The sequence below is a fragment of the Papio anubis genome, chromosome 8 (assembly GCF_008728515.1).
Source record: "Papio anubis isolate 15944 chromosome 8, Panubis1.0, whole genome shotgun sequence".
Classification (NCBI taxonomy): domain Eukaryota; kingdom Metazoa; phylum Chordata; class Mammalia; order Primates; family Cercopithecidae; genus Papio; species Papio anubis.
The window spans coordinates 90,030,366-90,054,326 of record NC_044983.1 but is presented as its reverse complement, the minus strand read 5'-3'; the positions used below and the strand labels follow the sequence as shown (position 1 = coordinate 90,054,326).

At 42.9% G+C, this 23,961-nt stretch overlaps 1 protein-coding gene across 8 annotated transcripts in view; it reads right to left on the bottom strand.

Moving 5' to 3' along the window:
• ESRP1 (epithelial splicing regulatory protein 1) overlaps positions 1-22,951 on the bottom strand; it is a 71,882-nt gene extending 48,931 nt beyond the window's left edge. For 6 of the 8 annotated variants that reach the window (XR_004185882.1, XM_009213346.2, XM_009213347.2 and 3 more), the window contains exons 1-6: positions 22,568-22,884; positions 21,935-22,063; positions 20,598-20,711; positions 17,757-17,871; positions 1,447-1,545; positions 1,263-1,317 (exon numbers count right to left, since the gene is read on the bottom strand). Coding sequence is in view for 7 of the 8 variants with exons in the window: in XM_009213346.2 (XP_009211610.1) it covers positions 1,263-1,317; positions 1,447-1,545; positions 17,757-17,871; positions 20,598-20,711; positions 21,935-22,063; positions 22,568-22,699 (644 nt within the window). In the remaining variant the exon portion in view is untranslated. Of the gene's footprint in view, positions 1-1,262; positions 1,318-1,446; positions 1,546-17,756; positions 17,872-20,597; positions 20,712-21,934; positions 22,064-22,567 lie in introns of all 8 variants that reach the window. The other 2 variants (XM_009213345.2, XM_003902982.4) reach the window with 2 other exon arrangements.
• Between the last annotated feature and the right edge of the window lie 1,010 nt (positions 22,952-23,961).

Sequence of the window (23,961 nt, the reverse complement as noted above, 5' to 3'; positions counted from 1 at the left end):
TATTATATTTTTTGACACCTTTTGATGTCTTATCCCTCCTAAGTTCATATTTTCAGTTCTCTCAGGACATTTTCTTAATAAGTCACTTTCTTCATAACTAAATCGGCCTCAAAGTCTCTATGGGCAAAGCTGTCAGAAGTTTCTACTCACTTCAGAGAGAGAGCAAGCAAACACTCAATTCATTAGAGTGATTTACAAACAAACAGGTCTCCTGCGATCACTAACAGATAACCACTTCATACTTCTCCCCAGCTATTTCCTTGGCTTTAAAGTAGAAACCTATATAGCCAGGCACAGTGGCTCACACCTGTAATCCCAGCACTTTGGGAGGTCAAGGTGGGTGGATCACATGAGGCCAGGAGTTTGAGACCAGCCTGGTCAACATGGCAAAACCCCATTCTCTACTAAAAATACAAAACTTAGCCAGGTGTGATGGCACACATCTGTAATCCCAGCTACTGGGGAGGCTGAGGCACGAGAATCGCTTGAACCCGGGAGGCAGAGGTTGCAGTGAGCAGAGATCACACCATGATATTCCAGCCTGGGCAACAGAGCAACAGTGTCTCGAAAATAAATAAAGTACTTAGAGAATGTACGTAAAATTTTATCTCAGTAAAAATTGTGAACTCTATTAAAGCCTACAAGTTCTCCTTTGGAAATTTTCTAAGTGAAAGATTGGATAGTTTGGGGAGACCAAAATAACAATCACAGATACGAGCATATAATATACTTAAGGTCAGGGTGACTAAAGATGCCACTAAGTCATTACATTTTATTCCCAATATCCAAGCTCTAAGTAATACAACCTTCTTTTACAGATGACCTAACAGTGAGAAAGGATAGCTAAAAGGATTAGTAAAGTTTCTAAAATATGACAAGAATTAAGTGGCACAATATGAACAAAAACAAGTTAAAGGCCAGGTGCGGTGGCTCACGCCAGTAATCCCAGCACTTTAGGAGGACGAGGCAGGCAGGCAGATACGAGGTCAGGAGATCGAGACCATCCTGGCTAACACGGTGAAACCCCGTCTCTACTAAAAATACAAAAAATTAGCCGGGCGTGGTGGCTGGTGCCTGTAGTCCCAGCTACTCGGAAGCTGAGGCAGGAGAATGGCGTGAACCTGGGGAGCGGAGCTTGTAGGGAGCCGAAATCATGCCACTGCACTCCAGCCTGGGCAACAGAGCGAGACTCTGTCCCAAAACAAAACAAAACAAACAAAAACAAGTTAAAAAGCTCAAATAAATAGTACTCGGGCACTTACCAAGTCCCACTTTCAAACTTGTAATTCACTCTCTCTGGATCTGAAAACCTGTGATCTAAAAATGAGAACATGCAAGTCATCATTTAGTGATTAGGGAGACAAAGTTGCAGAAGGAAATTTGAGTATAGGTAAGAGAAAAATAGTACAAATTCTGGGACTGCACTACTATAAAAGCAATACTTACTATAAGGCTCTGAAATCATTGCTAAAATTATATTCCCCATATCTTCAACTTGAGAGGCTCCATATCGAGAGACTGAACTATTCTTCTCAAAATTTAAATCTGTGAGATTAAGTTAAGGAAACACTTTGGAAAGGTAAAATCAGGTTACTTCTAAATCAAAATTAAACCTATACCAAGCCAAGAGAGGGAAGATGGATCTAGCCGAGCTTCCTTTAGAAATCTCAGAATGGCTGCCTCCCATCAGTCAGTCATTCAACTTAGCCTCCAACTGCCCTTTTGGGTAAAAGGGCCAAATAAATCCAGTCCTGAGATATTACCAGGAATATGACTTTTATCTATCCAGTTGTAGCAAATGAATACTGAGCATTTTCATTTCGTTTCAAATCAAAGTATGCAACAAAGTTAATTAGAATATTTAATTCTCTGAAGCTGTAAAGCACACACAAGGCAATGACCATGCTGATTTCAAGATATGGTGACATTATCATTACAAGGTATTAAATGACTTTTTTTGGCCTAATGTTTGAGATGGACACCGCAGATTACTGATGTGACATTACTTCCACACTGCCACTTTTGCTTAGAAATTCCATTATAGAACACTTTTGGAGCCCTGTAGGATAGTCCGCCTTTGATGACAGCAGATGCTAGTTCTAGACAGCAAATTTTGGAAACAATTCAAGCACTCAGAGTCAACACAGGCCAATGTGCTTCTTTACCAAAAGTATACTCTTCAAAACACATAGGTCAAACTTAGTTTGAGGGTGAAACCAGGAATTCACATGAAGTTTTGTGAATCTCTCTAAAATACGGATGTGTTTCCATCAAATAGAGGAATACTTTGAAAATATGGTAGGCTTGGTTCTAGAGCACTATATTAAAGTGAATATCACAATAAAGCAAGTCACACAATTCTGTGGGTTTCCCACTACATATAAAAGTTATGTTTTGACTGTACTAAGTATTCAATAGCAGTATGTCTTTTAAAAAACATACATGCCTTAATTCAAAAATACCTTGTTGCAGACGGACACAGTGGCTCACACCTGTAATCCCAGCACTTTGGGATGCTGAGGCGGGAGGATTACTTGAGACCAGGAGTTCGAGACCAAGCCTGGCCAATATGACGACCAAGAGACGACCAAGCCCGTCTCTACTAAAAATACAAAAATTAGCCAGGCGTGGTGGCACATGCCTGTAATCCCAGCTACTCACGAGGCTGAGGCAAGAGAGTCGCTTAAACCTAGGAGGTGGCGGTTGTCGTGAGCTGAGAACACCCCACTGTACTCCCGCCTGGGCGAGAGGTAGACTGTGTCTCCAAAAATAAAAAACAACTTAACAACTTTGTTGCTAAACATGTTAATCATCTGAGCCCTCAGTGAGTCAATCTTTTTGCTGGTGGAGGATCTTACCTAGATGTTGATGGCTGCTGATGGATCAGGGTGATGGTTGCTAAACGTTGGGGTGGCTGTGGCAATTTCTGAAAATAAGACAACGATGAAGTTTGCCACATCCATTGCCTCTTCCTTTCATCAAAGATTCCTTGGTAGCCTGTGATGCTGTTTGAGGGCACAGGCAGAGTTGACTTAGTGTAATTCTTGGTTTTGTTTGTTTTGTTTTGTTTTTTTTGACAGTCTTGCTCTGTCGCCCAGGCTGGAGTGCAGTGGCACGACCTCAGCTCACTGCAACCTCTACCTCAGCCTCCCAAGCAGGTAGAATTACAGGAACGCGCCACCATACCCAGATAATTTTTGTATTTTTAGAGATGGGGTTTCACCATGTTGGCCAGGATGGTCTCGAACTCCTGACCTCAGCTGATCCACCCGCCTCAGCATCCCAAAGTGATGGGATTACAGGCATAAGCCACTGCACCCGGCCTCATTTTTGTATTTTTCAGTAGAGATGGGGTTTCACCATGTTGGCCAGCCTGGTCTTGAACTCCTGGCTTCAAATGATCTACCTACCTCGGCCTCCCAAAGTGCTGGGATTACAGACATGAGTTTCCACACCTGGTCAATTTAGCATAATTCTTCAGAACTCTAGGATTTTTAGAATGGTTAATGAGCGTTAGCTTCAACTTAAAGTCACCAGCTACATTAGCCTGTAACAAGAGAATCAACTCTTGAAGCAAGGCATTGATTTATCCTCTCTAGCTATGTTAGTCCAGGATGGCGTCATCTTCTAACAGAAGGTTGTTTCTAGTACATTGAAAATCTGCTGTTTAGTGTAGCTACCTTGATCAGTTAGCTAAATCTTCTGGATAACTCACTGCAACTTCTCCATAAGCACTTTCTGCTTCACTTTGAATTATGTCGTAGAGATGACTTATTTCCTTCAATCTCATAAACCAATCTCTGCTAGCTTTTCTTCTGCAGCTTCCTCAGTTTTCTCAGCCTTCATAGAATTGAAGAGACTTAGGGCCTTACTTTAGATTGCACTTTGGCTTAAGGGAATGTTGTAGCTAGTTTGATCCATCCAGACCACTCACACTTTCTCCATATCATAGCAATAAGTATATTCCATTCAAATTATGCTTTCCTATCTTCTATAAATGACAAGTGGGACCTAGCCTTCTCATCTTTGCTCAGATTAACACCCTATAATGTTTTGCTTTCTTATCATTCATATATTCACTGGAGTATTCAAGAAATTTTCCTTTATGCAACTTGGCAAATCATCTGGTACAAAAGGCCTGGCTTTTGGCCTACTTTAGCTTTTGACGTGTCTTCCTGACTAAGCTTCATCATGTCTAGCTTTTGATTTAAAGTGAGAGATATGCAACTCTTACTTTCACTTGAATGCTTAGATGCTACTGTAGAGTTAATTGGCTTAATTTCAATATTGTGTTTCAGGAAATAGGGAGTCCCAAGGAGAGGGAGAGAGATGGGGTAACCACCAGTTGGAGCAGCCGAACACACACAACATTGACCAATTAAGTTTGCCACCTAATATGGCCCTGCTTTGCTGGCCCCAAAACAATTACACCAGTAACAAAGACCAGTGATTACAGATCGCCACAACAGAATAATGACAATGTTTGAAAGGTGAGAGAGACAAGTGAGCAAATGTTGTTGGAAAAATGTTGTCAGTAGACTTGCTGAATGCAGAGTTGCTACAAACCTTCCATTTTCTTTTTTTTTTAAACAAAACAAAACTGGGCAGACACGGTGGCTCATGCCTGTGATCCCAGCACTTTGGGAGGCTGAGGTGGGAGGATCACTTGAACCCAGGAGTTCAAGACCAGCCTGAGATAGCAAGTCCTCATCTCTACAAAATAACAAATTGGCCTGTCATTGCAGCTACTCGGGAGGCTGAGGTGGGAGGATCGCTTGAGCCCAGGAGGTCAAGAAGTACACCACTGCACTCCAGCCCGGGTGACAGAGCAAGATCCTTTCTCAAAAATAAAAAAAAAGACAAAATACAACAACTGTGAAGCACAATAAAGTAAAGCACACTAAAACAAGGTGCACCTGTGTGAGCAGACCCTAATGTGCCCCGCAAAACCTAACATTGACTTTCTAGCCCTTTACAGCAAAAGGTTATTGACCTCTGACCTATTATAGAAGAATGGAGATTGCAAAAAGATGGCCAGATAAAAAGGATGCCACAGGAATGTTTGTCAATCAGTCTCAAAACAGAATATGGGGAAAATTTAGATTTGAAAGGAATATAAAAGTATATTCCATTCAAATTAAGCTTTCCTCTCATCTACTAATGGCAGGATTACCTAGCCTTCTCAGCATTGCTCAGGTACCACCCTATAAGCAAAGCACTCTTATCTTAATCCCTGAACCAAACTAGGCCACAAATGACCCACCAAAACTGTTCTTGGCCACAATCGTCAATTTTAGAGTTCATTAGATACTATTCCTATAATGTTATGCTATCTTCTTGACTGTCTTAACATTTCCTGGGTGTAGGCCCCCATCTTCCTCTGATCTCTTTCCATCTATCACCATCTCTATAGCTTCCAAGGATCTACTGACTTAAACGGTGGCATTTATTGGACACCATTTTGTGCCAAACACTCCCTATTTCTTCCAATTCTCATAATAACTCTGACAGATAGATTATAGCAAAATCAAACAGTTGTAGACACTAAGGCTGGGCATGGTGGCTTATGCCTGTAATCCCAGCACTTTATGAGGCTGAGGTGGGTGGATCACTTGGAGGTCAGGAGTTTGAGATCAGCCTGGCCAACATAGTGAACCTCTGTCTCCACTAAAAATACAAAAATCAGCTGGATGTGGTGGCGCATGCCTGTAATCCCAGCTACTCAGGAGGCTGAGGCACAAGAATCGCTTGAACCCGGGAGGCAGAGGTTGCGGTGAACCGAGATCATGGCCACTGCACTCCAGCCTGGGTGACAGAGCAAGACTCCATCTCAAACAAACCACTGGGATTGAGTGATGTTCAGTAGTTCACCCAGTCACCTGGCTGCTGGGTAATGGAGGTGGGATTACACGACAGCTGTGATTTGACTATTGAACAATAGTGTGTGAGAAGTTTTATAAATTCGTAGATAAAAGTCAACTAAAGCAGACAGAGATCAAAAGTAAAAATGGAAAGCATTCCTGCCTGGTTAAAAATAGACTTGTAGCTGAAGAATCATTGTAATGAATTCTACTTTTTAACTAAGAATATGTTCTTGACATTTGGCTACCTTGGTGCCACACGACACGTCCCAGCACGTCTCCCTTTGAGCCGTCACAACCAGGATCAGCGGCGCTAAGCTGTGTAACAACTTGTAAGTCACCCAACCTCCTGAATGCCCAAGCCATCTCCTTACACACACACACACACAGCCTCAGTAGGCCAGTTTCTTCAATCTGTGATCCTTAGCATCACTGAAAACGAGTGACAGAGAGGAATGAGAAAAAAAGTTTTAGTAGTAATTCTTTCCCCTATCAATTTATAAGTATATATTGAATTACTTGCTACACGTCTGATCTTGAGGGAAGGAAAGATGAGTCTGTGCCTCCTGATTTATAGCTCCTCATGCAACTTACTCATTCTGCCCTCAAGGCAGCCACAACAGCACAAACAGGCTTAGCCAGCTATACAAATGAGAAATGCCTCAAGGAAATGAGGAAGGGTACAGGCAGAGGTGGTGGGAACAAAACTCATCATTTCAGGCTGCAGTTGAGCAAGTAAAACTGTATATGCATGTTAGAGGAATCTAGAGACTTGGTCTATATATTAACAGGAGGGACACTTTCCTTATGACCACCACTGATGAAACAGGCTTGAGGATTTAATTCACACTTGTGTTAGCTAAGGATATAATTCAGAGAGAAATTTTATGAAGTTTATCAATATTAGCTTATCTACTTAAAAAAGTTATCCTTCCCAACTACCTAAAATTGGTCACATCTGGTTTCAGAACATCCAATTTTTACTTGTAAATATCTTTTTAAACTAAGTTTTTAATAAGGTGATACATTAACTCAGACAAGTTTAAACTGTTTTATAATTACTCCAATTCGAAGTTTCATCTGAAAGCTGTTTTCCTTGCCACAGAACCCTCACAAGGTGTTAAGTCCACTTCTATGGTTTACTTTCATTTATTGTACAGTAACACGATTTCATGTTGACAGGCTTATAATACCTGTGCTAACGAACAAAGGAGTAGCTGATAAAACATAGCAAGAAAAAAAGAGAAAAGTTGATTAGTCTTCCATCTAAAAACTGAATTTTCTAAAATCATGTGATAGAGATGTTACTCTTAAAAGAGTTGCCTTTATGGGCCGGGCGCGGTGGCTCACGCCTGTAATCCCAGCACTTTGGGAGGCCGAGGCGGGGAGAGGGGGAGGATCACGAGGTCAGGAGATCGAGACCATCCTGGCTAACACGGTGAAACCCTCGTCTCTACTAAAAAAAATACAAAAAATTAGCCGGTGTGGTGGCGGGGGCCTGTAGTCCCAATCACTCAGGAGGCTGAGGCAGGAGAATGGCGTGAACTCAGGACGTGGAGCTTGCAGTGAGCTGAGATTGCACCACTGCACTCTAGCCTGGGCGACAGTGAGACTCCGTCTCAAAAAAAAGAAAAAAAATCCTTTTTATTTTTTTTGAGACTAGGGTCCTGTTATGTTGCCTAGGCTGGAGTGAGGTGGCTATTCATAGGTGCGATCCCACTACTGATCAACACATGAGTTTTAACCTGCTCTGTTTCTGGGACAGTTCACTCCACCTTAGGCAGCCCTCCACTCCACTCCCGGAGGTCGCCATATTGATGATGAACTTACTGCGGATGCTGGATGGGCATACCGCACTACAGCCCAGAACTCCTGGGGTTCAAGTGACCCTCGCACTTCAGCCTCCGGAGTAGCTGGGATTACAAGCGTGTGCCACCAAACCTAGCTGTTTGCTTAATTTATTTTTTCGAGACACGGTCTCACTGTGTTGCCCAAGCTGGAGTGTAGTGGCGTGATCTCAGCTTACTGCAACCTCCACTTCCCGGGTTCAAATGATTGTCCAGCCTTGACATCCCAAGTAGCTGGGATTACAGACGAATGCCGCCATGCCTGGCTAATTGTATTTTTTGTAGAGACAGGGTTTCACCACGATGGCCAGGCTGGTCTCAAAACTCCTGGGCTCAAGTGATCTGCCCACCTCAGCCTCCCAAAATGCTGGGATTACAGGCCTGAGACACTGTGCCCAGTTTGGTTGCAAAATTTTAAATTTAAGTTCTACATATAATCTAATATATTTTAAAGTGAGCTTTGAAGGAAACAAAAAATGTCACCATAAGAAAATATAGGCCGGGCGCGGTGGCTCAAGCCTGTAATCCCAGCACTTTGGGAGGCCGAGGCGGGTGGATCACGAGGTCAGGAGATCGAGACCATCCTGGCTAACACCGTGAAACCCCGTCTCTACTAAAAATACAAAAAACTAGCCGGGCGCGGTGGCGGGCGCCTGTAGTCCCAGCTACTCGGAGGCTGAGGCAGGAGAATGGCGTAAACCCGGGAGGCGGAGCTTGCAGTGAGCCAAGATCGCGCCACTGCACTCCAGCCCGGGTGACACAGCGAGACTCCGTCTCAAAAAAAAAAAAAAAAAAAAAAAAAGAAAATATAACCAGAAGTCAAAACAACCAAAACTATTTAACAACAGCAATAAAATGCTGGGGGAAAAAATCTAAAACCTAGGTATGAGCTGAGAGGAGTGAAAAACGTAAAAAAAAAAAAAAAAAAAAAGACAGAAGCCAGGTGTGGTGGCTCACCCCTGTAATCCCAATACTTTGGGAGGCCAAGGTGGGTGGATCACTTGACACCAGGAGTTTGAGACCAGCCTGGCCAACATGGTGAAACCCCATCTCTACTAAAAGTAAAGTTAAAAAATTAGCCAGGCATGGTGATGCACATCTGTAATCTCAGCAGTTACTTGGGAGGCTGAGGTATGAGAATCCTTCAAACCCGGGAGGTGGAGGTTGCAATGAGCTGAGATCGCACACTGTACCCTAGCCTGGGTGACAGGGTGAGACTCCGTATCAGAAAAAAAAAAAACCAAAAAAAAAAAAAAAAAAAACCAAAAAAAAAAACCACTCAGACACAGATACACACATACTTAAAATCCTACTTTTGTCATATCCCAACCAGCTGTCTCAGGTTAATACAACCTTAGTTTTAAACCTTACTTCCCAGCTTTTTTTTTTTTTTTTTTTTGGTGAGGCAGGATCTTCACACTTGAATGCAGTGGTGTGATTAAGGCTCACTATATAGCTTTGACATCTTGGGCTCAAGTGATCCTCCCACTTCAGCCTCCCAAGTAGCTGGAACCACAGGAGTGTGCTTCCACACCTAGCTAATTTTTAGATTTATTTTTGTAGAGATAGGATCTCCCTGTGTTGCTTAGGCTGGTCTTGAACTCCTGGGCTCTAGTCCCCTTGCCTTAGCGTCACAAAGTGGTGAGATTACAGGCATGAGCCACTGCACCCAGCCTCTTACTCTTAGAGGATAAAAAATAAGATCCCTACCTAACAAATATTACTTCTTGGAGATATTATTGTACTGAAGAGTCATGCAGAAGGATTTCCAACAAACCTAGTAAGTCAATTATACCCTAGAAGAAATAAGATGGAGGTAGGGTCTTATTCAACAAAGGATATTAAAAACTTTACTTTGGAAAAAGACACTTATATGGGATAAACAAATTAGGAAAAGGAGAGACTCCTTGATAAGTCTTCCGAAGCTTTCTAAAACAAAAGGATTAATTTGAAATTTCCAAACTCCCATTTTAAAAGTAAAATATTTTATTTTTTTGAGATGGAGTCTTGCTGGAGTACAGGAGTCGCCCAGGCTGGAGTACAGTGGCATGATCTTGGCTCACTGCAACCTCTGCCGCCGAGGTTCAAGCAATTCTCATGCCTCAGCCTCCTGAGTAGCTGAGATTACAGGTACCCGCCACCACACCCAGATAATTTTTGTATTTTTAGTAGAGACAGGGTTCCGCCATGTTGGCCAGGCTGGTCTCAAACTCCTGACCTCAGGTTATCCACCTGCTTCGGCCTCCCAAAGTGCTGGGATTACAGGCATTACCCACTGTGCCAGGCCAAAATATTTTATAATTAAAACAAACCACACTTAATTAACATAAGTCTGAGGGCTGGCAAGGAATATGCAGTATTTCTAGTCACTTCACTCACTGCAGATGACAAACCAGTGTCCTTGCTGATCTGGCTCATGTCACGCCAATGTGATGCCAGAGATAATTCCTTCCCCCTCCAGCTAACAAGGTCAACTACTGGCCCAGCTTATCTGTATACTTGATGATATATTATATATATTAAAATCCCTTCCATACACAGAAAAGTACCAAGGAGGATTCAGTGTTAGCCTTCACCTTTACAGCAGGGCAGTGAAGGTTTGTAAAATTATAAAGCCCCAGCTCATTTCACTGTTAGAATAAACTCCTGACTTTCAAGTTTACCTGTACTAACATGTAGCTGACACTTTGAAAGGTCTACATCTAGTCTCACATAAGGTTAAAAAAAATTCTATGTGTAAAATAGTTTATATAAGTTTTAAAACAATAAGGAAGTCATTTCCAAAGTCCCTTACCAGCTGTTTTTCCTGTTCTGAGACACCCGACAACCTGGTAGGGTCCACAGCATCAGTCAACATTGCAGAGTGTGGGGCAGGCTAACCACCAGCTAAGTGGCAGCACACACTATCTCATTAATCCTTATACAATAGTCTTACCCATTTTAAGATGGGGAAACTGAGGCTGAGGGGTCAAATAAATTACCCCCAGTGTTCATGTTCTTAACTACTATCCTATTATCCCCAATTGTAACCTATAGGAAAAACAGGCTAATGTCACACACTGATAATAGAGCACACATATGTGCACACACACACACCCAAATCCTTTACACCCCCAAGAAGTGATGAAACATACACACCCTACTAACCTTTGAATGGGCAGGCATGAGCAGTTTAGTGATTTTTCCTGATAATGAAAATTTGCCCTAGTGAAATGGCGATCGTAATCATGTCAAACAGCACATACGAATGCAATACCCTATCATGGAATACATATTTTACAAAATTAACTCTACTGCTTTACGGTTTGATATGTGCTGAGCAAACACAGGATATTAACTTAAAAGGGAGATAACCTATTTGAGGTAGCCAGCGTGCCTCAAATGATTGTATGCATTCTAAACTATTTCACCTTGGATATTGTTGGATGCTAGAGCATCTAACTTAAAGCCTCTAAGCCTCAGTTTCCGTAGTGATAAAATGGGGATGAAAGCTCCCCACTGAGCCGTTCATGGCATATGTAGTAAGCAGTCAATTGATAGTTATTTTCACCTGTCCTCCTTACCATACTTTCAGAAAAATAAGATCTTAATAAATGCTTGGCAAAGGGATGTAAACACAATATTAGAAGTCTTGATTAGTGAGAATAAGTAAGTTCCTGACAAACAGCTAACAAAAAGCAGGTTAAGAAATCAGGAGGAAGTAATTCCATCCAACATTAGTGGGGGAAAAAATGAGTTAAAAAAAAAATGAAAGAAGCCATTTACACAAATGTCCTTTCAGCAGGAGACAACTAGTATTAATTTCCCTAAAGGATCTAAGATAATTAAAAAAAAAAAAAAAAAAAAAAAAGCCCCAACCCCTATTATCACACCCTCAACACCCACATTTGATTAAGTAAAAAGCTTACAACATGTAATCCAGTTTACCTGCCAGATGAGGTCTCTCAGCTAGCATCACATGATTCAAAAGCAGGCAACAATGCAACTGGAATAACTCAAAGGCCTAATATCAACATCAGAAATGTGTTTTAGGACCAGGCACAGTGGCTCACGCCTGTAATCCCAGCATTTTGGGAAGCCGAGGAGGGCAGATCACCTGAGGTCAAGAGTTCCAGACCAGCCTGGCCAACGTGGTGAAACCCCATATCTACTAAAAATACAAAAACTAGCTGGGCATGGTGGCGCACACCTGTAATCTCAGCTACTTGGGAGGCTGAGACAGGAGAACTGCTTGAACCCAGAAGGCGAAGGTTGCAGTGTGCAGAGATTGCGCACTGCACTCCAGCCTGGGCAAGACAGAGACTCAGTCTCAAAAAAAAAAAAAAAAAAAAAAAGTATTTTTGAACAAATACAAAGACAAAAGAGGGAAAGAAGTGCCAAAAATAAGAACCAGAACTACACTCAAGAAATTCCTGGTCAGGTGGGGTGGCTCATGCCTGTAAAACCAGAACTTTGGGAGGCTGAGGTGGGTGAATAACCTGAGGTCAGGAGTTCAAGACCAGCCTGTCTAATATGGTGAAATACCGTGTCTACAAAAAATACAAATATCAGCCAGGCGAGGTGGAAGACTCCTATAGTCCCAGCTACTTGGGAGGCTAAGGCAGGAAAATCGCTTGAATCCGAGAGGTAGAAGTTGCAGTGAGCCAAGATTGTGTCACTCCAGTCTGGGCGACAGAGTGAGACTCTATAGCAAAAAAAAAAAAAAAAAAAAGAAAAAGAAAAAAATTCCTAAGCCCTTTCTTTATCAAAATGGTCCTACTTTTTCATTTACATAGCACTTCACTTACAAAGCTTTCATTTTGGAATACTCAAGATTAAAGTTTGGCTCGGCAGACACTAGTAACTCCCAGGAAAGCAAAGCTGCTGTGTGGCAGTGTATACTCAGCTCAGACTTTGTGACTCTACAAATTGGGTTTTAGTCTCCTCTTCCATTAGAAATACGCAGCATTGGCCTGGCACAGTGGTGCACGTCTGCAGTCCCAACTACTTGAGCCTAGGGCACAGGAGTTTGAGGCTACAGTGAGCCATGACCATGATAGCATTACAGCACCAATGCACTCCAGCCTGAGCGAAAGTGAGACTTTAGGGGGAAAAAAAAAAAAAGTGACCACACTATAATTTTCTTTCATCTTCCATAAATGCCTTGAAATACTGCATATTATTCAAGTTCTACATATTGTTCTTTTAAATGCAAGGCCTGGTTGCTTTCCCTCACCATTCCCCCTGGAAAAAAAGTCTGCCTTAAACACAAAAATTGCAGTGAGATATAAAAAATGACACTCTTCCCATATGATCCAGCAATCACACTCCTTGATACTTACCAAAATAAATAAAAATCCTAGGCTGAGCGCAATGGCTCACGCCTGTAATCCCAGCACTTTGAGAGGCCGAGGAGGGCGGATCAAGAGGTCAGGAGATCAAGACCATCCTGGCTAACATGGTGAAATCCTGTCTCTACTAAAAATACAAAAAATTAGCCGGGCGTGGTGGTGGGCACCTGTAGTCCCAGCTACCCCGGAGGCTGAGGCAGGAAAATGGCATGAACCTGGAAGGTGGAGCTTGCAAAGAGCCGAGATCGCCGCCACTGCACTCCAGCCTGGGCGACAGAGCAAGACTCTGTCTCAAAAAAAATAGAAATAAAAATGAATAAAAAAACCTATGTCCACATGAAAACCTGCATGTGATGTTTATAACAGCACTATTCATATTTGCAAGAACTTGAAAGCAACCAAGATGTCCTTCTGTAGGCGAATAAACAAACCATGTTTGGATAAACAAACCATACACCCAAACAATGAAATTCAGTGCTAAAAAGGAACTATAAAGCCACGAAAAAACATGGACTAATCTTAAATGCATATTACTGGCTAAAAAGACAATCTGAAAAGGTTACATACTACATGATTCCAACTATATGACCTCCCAGAAAAGGCAAGACTACAGAGACAGTAAAGATTGGTGGTTGTCAGGGGTTAAGGCAGAGGGAGGAATGATTGGCCAAAGTACAGAGGAGTCTTAAGGCAATAAAACTACTCTATTAGGGATAAAAGACTTTAAGGTAGCAGGTAAAAACACAAAACTAAACAAAAAAACTATTCTGTACTATGCTATTACTACAATGTACTCTGATACAACAATGGTAGATAGATGTCATTATACATTTGTCAAAATCCATAGAATGTACAAGACCAAAAGTGAAACCCAATGTAAACTATGAGCTTTGGGTAATAATGACGTGTCACTGTAGGCTCATCAGGTGTAACAAATGTACCACTCTGGTATAGCACTTTGACAGTGAGGGGGCAAGTGGAGAGGAGGAGAGGAAGAGGGAGGGAATAACAAGGGTTCTATAAGAACACTATACTTTCTGCTCAATGGTGCAGCATGTTAACAGTGGGGGAGTGAGTGAGAGAGAGTGTGTATGTATGTGTGTAACAAGGGTTAAATAGGAACACTCTATACTTTCTGCCCAATTTTAGGTTTCTAAAACTGGTCTAAAAAATAAAGTTGAGGCCGGGTGCAGTGGCTCACACCTGTAATCCCAGCATTTTGGGAGGACGAGATGGGTGGATAACTTGAGCTCAGGAGTTGGAGACCAGCCTGGCTAACATGGTGAAACCCCACCTCTACTAATAATACAAAAATTAGCCAGGCATAGTGGCAGGTGCCTGTAATCCCAGCTACTTGGGAGGCTGAGGCATGAGAATCGCTTGAACTCGGGAGGTAAAGGTTGCAGTGGGTTAAGATCGTGCCATTTTACTCCAGCCTGGGTAACAGAGGGAGGCTCCATCTCAAAATAATAATAATAATAATAACAATAATAATAATAAAAAGTTGAGATTACAGGTACAGCAGATGCACCTGTAATCTGAACTTCTCAGGAGGCTGAGGCAGGAGAATTGCTTGAGTTCAGCAGTCTGAGACAAGGCTGGGTAACATAGCACGACTACATCTCAAAAAAATAAAGCCTACTAATTAAAAAATAAATGAGGCCAGGATATGGTGGCAAACAGCTATAATCCCTGCATTTTGGGAGGCCAAGGCAGGAGGATGGCTTGAGGCCAGGAGTTTGAGAACAGCCAGGGCAAAATATGAGGAAACATCTCTAAAAAATGAAAAAAAATTTTTTTTGTCTCACTCTGTCACCTGGGCTAGAGTATAATGGTGTGATCTCAGCTCACTGCAACCTCTGCCTCTTGGGTTCAAGTGATTCTGCCTCAGCCTCCTGAGTAGCTGGGATTACAGGTGTGCACCATCATGCCCGGCTACTTTTTGTATTTTTAGTAGAGATGGGGCTTCACCATGTTGGCAAGGCTGATCTTGAACTCTTGACCTCAAGTGATCCACCCACCTTGGCCGCCCAAAGTGCTGTGATTACAGGCATGAGCCACCTTGCCCAGCCAAAACTGAATTATTAAAAATTTTAAATTTACTTGGATATAAAGTTAATAAAGCATGTTTCCAACACACTTAGAATACTGTGACATCACTGAGGGTCCAAACTGATATTTCTGTATCCTCAATTAAAACAACCAATCAAGAATACAAGTATTTCACAACCAAAAAAATTAAACACTTCAACCTGCACATTCTCTTATCTGCTCTTCTCCAGGTGTTTACAGAAGCCCCTTTCCCTCCCCCACTGGTTTACCAGGTGAAACAGGTAATTCTTGAAGAGTAAATGACCTCCTGTCCACTTGGCAAAACCATGTTTAATGACTATAGATCTCCCAATTCAGCGTCACTTTCATATTGGCAAGGAAAATGTTTAATGCTCTGAAAGAACAGAACAATTCTTCAGTTCAGACATTGTAGAAATACGTTGCACAGATGAGCACAAGTTGATATTCAGAATGGACATAATTGCTTTTAGCCTCAGAAATTGGTCTGGTAGCCTAGTCAGGGAAATTAAGTATTCCTCTGAATAGCAGTCATAAAATAACTGACCACAGCAGCAATGTAACACAAAAACCGTTGCTAAGAAAGCTTATTAGCATTTCTAACTTGTTAAATGAGAAAGACATGTACAAGTATGATATTAAATATTAAAACATTTAAGAATAAAATCCACTTTTTTTGAGACAGGGTCTTGCTCTGTTACCCAGGCTGGAGTGTAGTGGCACAATTACAGCTCACTGCAGCCTCGACTTCCTGGGTTCAAGCAATCCTTGCACCTCAGCCTCCTAAGTAGAGCTGGGACTACAGCCTTATGCAACCATGTGCAGCTATTTTTTTAATTTTTTGTTGACATTGTGTTTCTCTATATTGCCCCGGCACAATAATCCTTAGTATACTTCCTTTCCTTACTGAAGTTGTTTTTTTCATTTTTTAAAATATTTTTATTTCATTTTACTTTTTGTACAGATGGGTTCTCGCAATAATGCCCAGGCTGGTGTCAACACTCCTGGTCTCAACCCATCCTCCCTCCTCAGCCTCCCAAAGTGCTGGTATTACAGACGTAAGCCACCCCGTCCAACCAGAAGTTGTCTTTTTCTAAATTAAGATAGCTTATTAGATTTTTCCTCCACTGTCTTCTAATTTTTCTCTAGGTACTCTGGCTATTTTGTAGAAGACCAACTATCTGCATCAAAAAGTTTTATGCTTAAGAACTGAATTGTGTTCCCCACCTCCCCCAAAGTCCTATGTTGAAGCCCAACCCCCAATTTAACTATCTGGAGAGAGGGTCTTTAGGAGTTAAGTTTAAATGAGGTCAAAGGGTGGAGGGGTCTAATTAGATAGGGCAGTGACCTTGTAAGAAGATAACTCCTTCTGCTATCCCCCCAGAAAAGTGGCTAGCTACCTGCAAGCCAGGAAGAGCTGTCACCAGAACCTGACCATGCTGATACCCTGATTTTGGACATCCCAGCCTCCAGAACTGTGAGAAAGTAAATTTCTGTTGTTTAAGCTTCCTGGTCTATGGTATTTGTTATGGAAGCTTGAGCTGTCTAATATAACATTCAAACCAACAGAACAACCAGTGAGAATTTTTCTGCTGTACCAACCTTTTTAACAAAATTCTTATAAGAATTCTGTCACAGTGAACTTATTCCACCCTCTTCCCAACACTAGCGGTCATGCTAAGCGAAAATTCCAGCTAACTGACTCCAAGAAGAAGGCAAAGGAAAATGGATTTGACCTGTTTACAAGTAGTTATGAAATATATGCAAGCAAACTTCAATCAGGAAAAAAAATCCTGAAGTAACACAAAAACCAGGCTTTAGTTCCTGAAAATGAATGAGAAAGTTTGGGAATAAGCATCTACAACCCACAAGTTACTGAAGGTAACTTAGTTTTAACTTCATGATGACTCTCACAGTGGCTTTTGGGAAGCCACCCAAGGCAACAATTACTCAACTTTACATCTGATATATTAGCACATGCCTGCTTATTAGTTAGCACTTTAAAGACTTAATGAATATAAGATGATGGGTCATTTGTGATTATAAAATTACTTTTACAATATATCATGCATCAAATATATCATGCATCAAATATATTATTTTGGTAACTAAAGAATGTGGGGAACTAACCCATTTTATCATCTTCAAAGATGGCTTATTATAATTAGCATAATCTTGTATTTGAAAAACTCAGGGGAGGCTAAAAGCGGGACCAGTGAACTGCAGTTTGTAAAGGGGATATATCCACTAATTAAAAAAATTATTTGACTTCATTCTAAAGAAGCCAAAATAAACCCTAAAATCATAGTCACCAAGAAAAAGTGGCCTTAGAATCTGCACTGAAGTCTTCATGTTCTTTCTCCAGCACACACACACACATTACATAATCTGAAACTGAATCCTATTCTACATGTGATCACCTCACCAAAAAATCCATCTCCAAATCCATCCAACCATCTGATTAATTATAACTACTTTCAAAGACGTCTATAATTGTGTTAGTTTCTCAGCAGAGTAGACAAATTTTGGACAGGCCAATTTTATCCATATGCTGACAAAATTTAAAATGTTTGAAAGTTTCTTGAATTACCATTTTTTTCCTGGAACTATCTTTTCAAATGATTCTTGAGTAATGATTTAAAGGATACACTCTGTCATTGCAGCGACATCCAGTTTGTCAATATCAGGTGAACCAGGGCAACACTTCTTGAATTCTTTTCGAAGATCAAAAAAGGAATAGAAGCATTCAGGTAATAGTACATTCTGAGGAAGGACAAAGTAGATACTGTTAACTAGGTGAATTTGGTTCAATGTTTCTCTTACAATTAGGAACCTAAAAATTGAAATATAAGCATATTTTACAATGGAAAAAATTTAAATTTTAATGTAAGAGTTGCTTTATTTTTAAAAGTTGGTCCTGTTTCTATATTAGATCCTATGTACAAGTCTCATGAAAAAAAATTCTTGTTTTAAGGCAGTGGATTACCATGTTTGTGCTTCAGTATGCATTCCATTCGAAACAATTCTGAAGCTGTGATACATTTGGGCTGTTATACTTCATATTTTCTGGCTGTTAATACTACTCTTTTTTCCAGCCATAACCATTTTAGAACATCTGTATTTTCAGGCAGCACTAGCAGCCCTTTCAGTTTTCATACAGATGCAGGATTAGATTGTAAAACTGGGTAGTTCTAACTATTGGGTTCTAATAATGCATATTTTCAGTAATAAGTGAGATTAGAATATTAAATTCCTGATTAACTGAAAAGGCTTATTTTTGTGCCAAATAATAGTCCCACATTAGTCTTCTTGACCAATATTGTAGCTGTACTTTTGAACTCAAATTAGACTTCAAACAAAAACAAAAACAAACTCACAAATCCCAAAGGCAAAGGAGAAATTGTTACCGCTATTCTTAGCTATTAGCACCACTACTGTGGCTATTAAGCAAAGCACAATTGTCTGGACAAATATTACACTACTGTTTCTTTTGTTGTTTTCTTAACAAAATAACTCAGCATTGGATAACTTTTAAAGATAATCCTTTTAAAAACTCAATTTAGATTTTTCTTAAAATTTCAAAATTGTGTTAATTTGCTGGGAATTTTTACCCATTTTTACATTAGAACATCAAGGAAATTAAGACTTTTAAATGTTAAATGTTCATGCAAAATGTCTCCTCTCCAAGTTCCTTCTATTGGATTTTATTAGATGTGACCTATTCAAGCTGTATTCTGAAATCAGTATTGCTGCATCATGGTCACAGCTTTTAAAAAAGTTAACAACTAAAAGAACCATGAAACCTCCCTATTACCTACAAAGATGCTCATTTAAAAGCTGTTTGTAAGGACAGTAACTCACATGTTCAACAATAATCAGTTTAAGTTGTGTCCATTTAAAATACTGAGTATTTTATTTAGTGCTTATAACAATGTTGATGTTCTATTAAATAATGTAGGCTAAAAGGCTTATGCAGTATGAATGCTCTTTGTAAATAATGCTTATCTACAGAATTCTGGAAGAATATATCCAAACATGTTCATGTTAGAGAAGAACATTTTAATGTATTGAGTGGCAGGATTATTTCATGTTTTGCCATTTTCCCTTTTCTTTAATGAATATACAGGATTACTTTCACTATAAAATTGTTTTAGTTTCTGTATTTAATCAAAATCCTAATAGTAGTGGTTGAGGAAAAAGTCTTACTTTTTCTCCAGATGTTTTCCTATACCCAAAGTAGTCCACCTAAATAATGAAAACAGCTTATTTTCCTCTGGCCCAACAGAAAAGATTAAGTCTTGTCCTTCTGTCATGTGAGTCTGGGAGGAAAAAAGTAATCCTTACTTATCACTATTTCTGGTAAGGATGTAGCAACTAGTTTAGCATTTAATTTTTTAAAAAAATTCTTCCCCTTTTATCAAATAATTACTAAGACTCATATAAAAGGAGAGATTTCCTGAAGACATAAGAACTTGAGTTACTCCTTCAAACTTTTTAAATTGTCATAATATATTAAACGAAATAAAATCTGTGCTTACTTGCCTGGGTCATTTGTCAGTCTACATCTTTCATTGCAAGCCTTGCCTCATACAGGTACCTAAATATATTCTACTTCCATCTTTTCAAGCTCAGTGCCTGCCTACCACAATAAAAAGTTACAGCTCAAACTAATTTAAGTTGTTAAGAGACAGTGTATTAGCAATGATTGGCTACACTGGGTGGGTTGCCTCTGCTGTTCCTTTTCCCACAGCCTCTTGGTATTTATCCAGGGAGAGAAATCACATTTTACCTATAGTAAGACTATATTTCTCTCACTCTGTAATCCTCTCTATGTCAGAAAAATGAGCAAAGGTAAAAGATGAGGGTGACCCTTTTGTTTTGATGCAAGAATCAGTTTTGAACATTTACTTAAAATCAGACAAAGTGAAGAGTGCTACGATTGTGGTTTCACTAGATATAACGTTGTCTTATTTAAGTAGCCTTTTTAATGAAATGATTAGAAATACAACTTTAAAGGTTTAATTCTTTTTTCCTTCCTTTCTAGGATTTTCAACACAAATGGGAATATTATGACATACTAAAAATAGTTCTTTCCTCTCTACAGTTATTTTAAATGTCAAAAATTCACACTCCATATTAGCTTTGGGAAAGGGAGAGTGTCATGCATCTTGAAAATTGGACATAAAGAGACTATTTTAAGTTGCCAAAGAGTATCTTTGTATATACATAACACCAGATTTACATTTTAATAATTTTTAAGAGTATGGTTCAGTAAAACATTAAGTACATTAACATATTTTGCAACCATAACCACCATCCATTTCCAGAGCTTTTTCATCTTCCCAAACTGAAATTCTGTACTCATTAAAATAACTCCCTATATGCATATTTTTAAAAACAGAGAAACTTGAATAAACCAAAAATTTTTTAAAACTTCCAGTCACCCCAAAGGTCCAACCATTTTTTTTTCCAGAAGCCAGCACTCTTACCTTCTTGGAAGCCTCAGGATGCAGGATTTGCCTGACATGAAGCTGCCCATCAGTACAGAGACAGAAAGAAGTCCCTACTCCAATATTCAGTTCATTGCTCACCGACTGGTTAAACTGCAAGAACAAGATACACACAGGGATGCAACTGATGCACCATTTAGAAACTCTGCAAAGTAACTCCCCTTGGCGATAGCCAGAGAAAACTGAGATAAGGGCCCTGATGGGGGACACCGGTGCTGGGGCAACCTTGGAAAGACAGACTCCTTTCCCACAAACCTCCTTGCTTCCTCGAGGTAGGGAAGCTTTCCAATCAATCCGCAGTTCGCGCCCAGGAGAAACTTGTCAATGCATTCTCCCTTCTGTTTTTACAAAAAAAATTCACTCAAGACTTAAGCCAGACGTCTCATCTCATCAGCAGGTTGCCTTCAGATTACATCATTCCTTAGTGTTACTTTTTGTTTGTTTGGATGTGCCAGGCTTAAGACCCCAGCTTCTGATAAACAAATACGGGTACTGGGTATACAGATCTGGAAAAAAGTCTTGGATGAATACACCCCAGAAAGGATAGCTTTCTTCTATAACTCGAGGCTCGTGTGCTAGGGCAGAGGTCATGAGAGCGCAGAGCATTCATCTGTGCACAGGTGTTTAGCACCCCGCCCTACCCCATCCGGCACCCGTCAGCACCCCGGAACAGCCGGTTTTTAGGTCACCTCAGTCCTAATAAGGGGATTCCATCAGTTCCGCAGTGACCCAACGGGCAGCCTTGCACGTTCGGACCTCAAAAACCTCCCTGGTCCTGGGACCAAGGCCACTATAGAAATAACGACGGACCGAGCCTTTCGTTGGGAGTTCAGAAGCCTGAAACCAGGCAGGCACCTTCAGGTTCCGACCCAAACTGTGCTACTTCTTGCACACCCGCCGGGCCCGCCTGGACGTCTACGCCACAGCGCCCTCTGCCCGAAGGCTGTGGGCCCAAACCCCGCAGGGGAGCGGCGCGTCTAGGGTCTGGACCTGGAGATGGGGGCGCTAGGATTCAAACTCCGCACGTCAATCAATTGGCAAAATGGAGCTGACTCTCCCGCTCCAGTAACTACTCTGGAAGCAGCTCGAAAACTAGTGAATGTCGGTCCCAAACCCTTGGGGCCGGGAGGTGAAGAGAAGCAGCGACCCCCGCCCAAACGGTGCGCTCCGGCCCTCAGACGGGGCTCCCACCCACGCGGCCGGGCGGGAGTCTTGCCACTCTGCTCCGGGAACACGCGTGGGCCGCCCTGAGAGGGCGTAGGGTGCGGTGGGGTTGGGCCCAGGCTGGGGTGGGCGGCGTGACCCGGGGCTGTCACCTGTCGGAGGGCTTGGTCCAGCTGCGACGCCGAGGACAGGCTTTCGACGTCTATTTTAGTTTCTTCTTTGCAGTCCTCCGTCAGTTCCAACTGATCCGGTCTAACTAGTACTTCGTGCAACTGTCCCACCTCCGAAGGTAGAGAAGCAGGGGTCAATTTCCCTCAATTTCGGAGCTGCTTTCTGCACCCTCCACCCTCGCTCCCCTGCTGGGGGGACCCGCGCCTCTCTAGGGGTCCGGACGCAGAATCAAAGCTCTTGACTCGCCATCGGCTCCAGTGCGTTCCTGCCCCCCCCCCCCCCCCCCCCACCCGATAGATCGGAAAGGCCCTGGTGGATCCCGGGGCCTCCGAGACCCCACCTCGTCTCGGCGGGGCGTCCCCCGACGGGCAAAGAACCATTCTCGGTAGCGCTGGCCTCCCCACCTGAGCCAGGTTGCGGAGGACTGAAATGGCTCCAAGGCAGTTGGCCAACAAGTTTGGTTTTACTCTAGCTTCCCTAGGCCGCGGGTCCAGACTCACAAGGGGGCAAACAAGAGCACTTATTTACCTACCTCCACCCCCCTCCCCGCCCAAACCTCTACTACAAACTTCTTGCCCCATTCCTTGCATTTAGACGAAAACGTGAAGAAATACCTTCTTGTTGGCCAGATCCACGACTTTCCAGAACAGCAGGATCAGCTCCTTCTCATCCGAACCTAGCTTGGCCCCGGTGGCCCCAGCAGTGATCCCAAAAAGCACCACCAAGTAATCCGGAGAGGCCGTCATGACGATAGGTGGGGAGGGGGAGAAGGGGGGGGTCGGGAGGAGGTAAGGCGGGGTGGAAGTGAGAACGAAAAAACCTGTGCTAAACCCTCTTCTAAGAGAAAAAGAAAGAGCGCCCACCCCCCCTCCTCGCTGCTGCTACTGCAAAAGGCGGTAACCAACCACCCAAGCCCACACCTGGCCGGTGCTCCACGCCCAGGGCAGGAAGGGGGGTGGGAAGGAGGGCGCAGGAGGCCTGCCCTTTTTGTATTCAGTTGCCCGGGCGTCTATGCAAAAAGCCTGGAGCAATGCTGCACCCCCGGGAGGCACGCAATGGCTGAAAGCTTTTCTGTTTTGGGATGTGGCTCTACCTGCCCGCCCCTTCCCCCTCCCCCACGTGGTGCAGGTAAGAGACACCTGGCGGCGCCGGCCCATTGGCTCCTTCAAACCACGACGTGGCAGCGGTGGGGGAGGAGGCCGCTTGGGGAGGGGGAAGAAGGGGCGGGAGACAATGGCTGGATGAATGGAGAGACCAGGGCGAGAGAGGAGGAGGGGGAGGCGCGAGGGGCGGGGAAGAGGCGGTTGCCATCCAGAGGGTAGACGAGGCCAGACGGGAAAAGGGCTCAGAGAGGTAAAGGGCGCGGAGTCGCTGGGGGGAGGGGTCCCCACTGAGAGGTGCGGGGCGGGAGAATACCGGCTGCGGGGAACGAAGCCGAAGGTTCTGAAGGGTCAAGCGAAAAGGCCAGGTACAGGGAGGCGAAAGGAGGCCAGAGGTGAGGCCCGGGGCGCGGAGCTGCCCAGGGCGCGGCGCCGGTGGAGGACGAACCGCTGAGGGAGGGACCTGCCAACCGCAGCCAGGAGGTGGCAGGGGCAACTGCCGATCCCCGGAAAAGCCGCTCCCGAGCCAACACACCTTTCAGTGCAAACATCAGGAGAAATCCTGCGAGCCCTCCCCTTCTCCCGGCCGGAGCCCGGGTGCACGCTCTTCCCAAACCCGCCGCAGTGCCCACCTTCCGGAGAGGAACCCGGCGCACGGCAGAGCCGGACGCCCCGGGCTGGACGCCCAGCCACCTAGTCACGCCCCAGGACGCAGTTACTCACCGCGCGCAAAGCAGCTGGGGGACCCTGCAAGGAAACTCGGGCACAATGGAGCCCGCTCGTTTTTCTCTCAACTCTAAATGCTCTGTCTGGTTTGGTCCAGGCTGCTAGTTTGAAGCTGGAACAATCTCCGGGGCTGGGGCCCATTTTCGTTTATTTGCCTTGGGCCCCAAATGAAAAGCATCTAA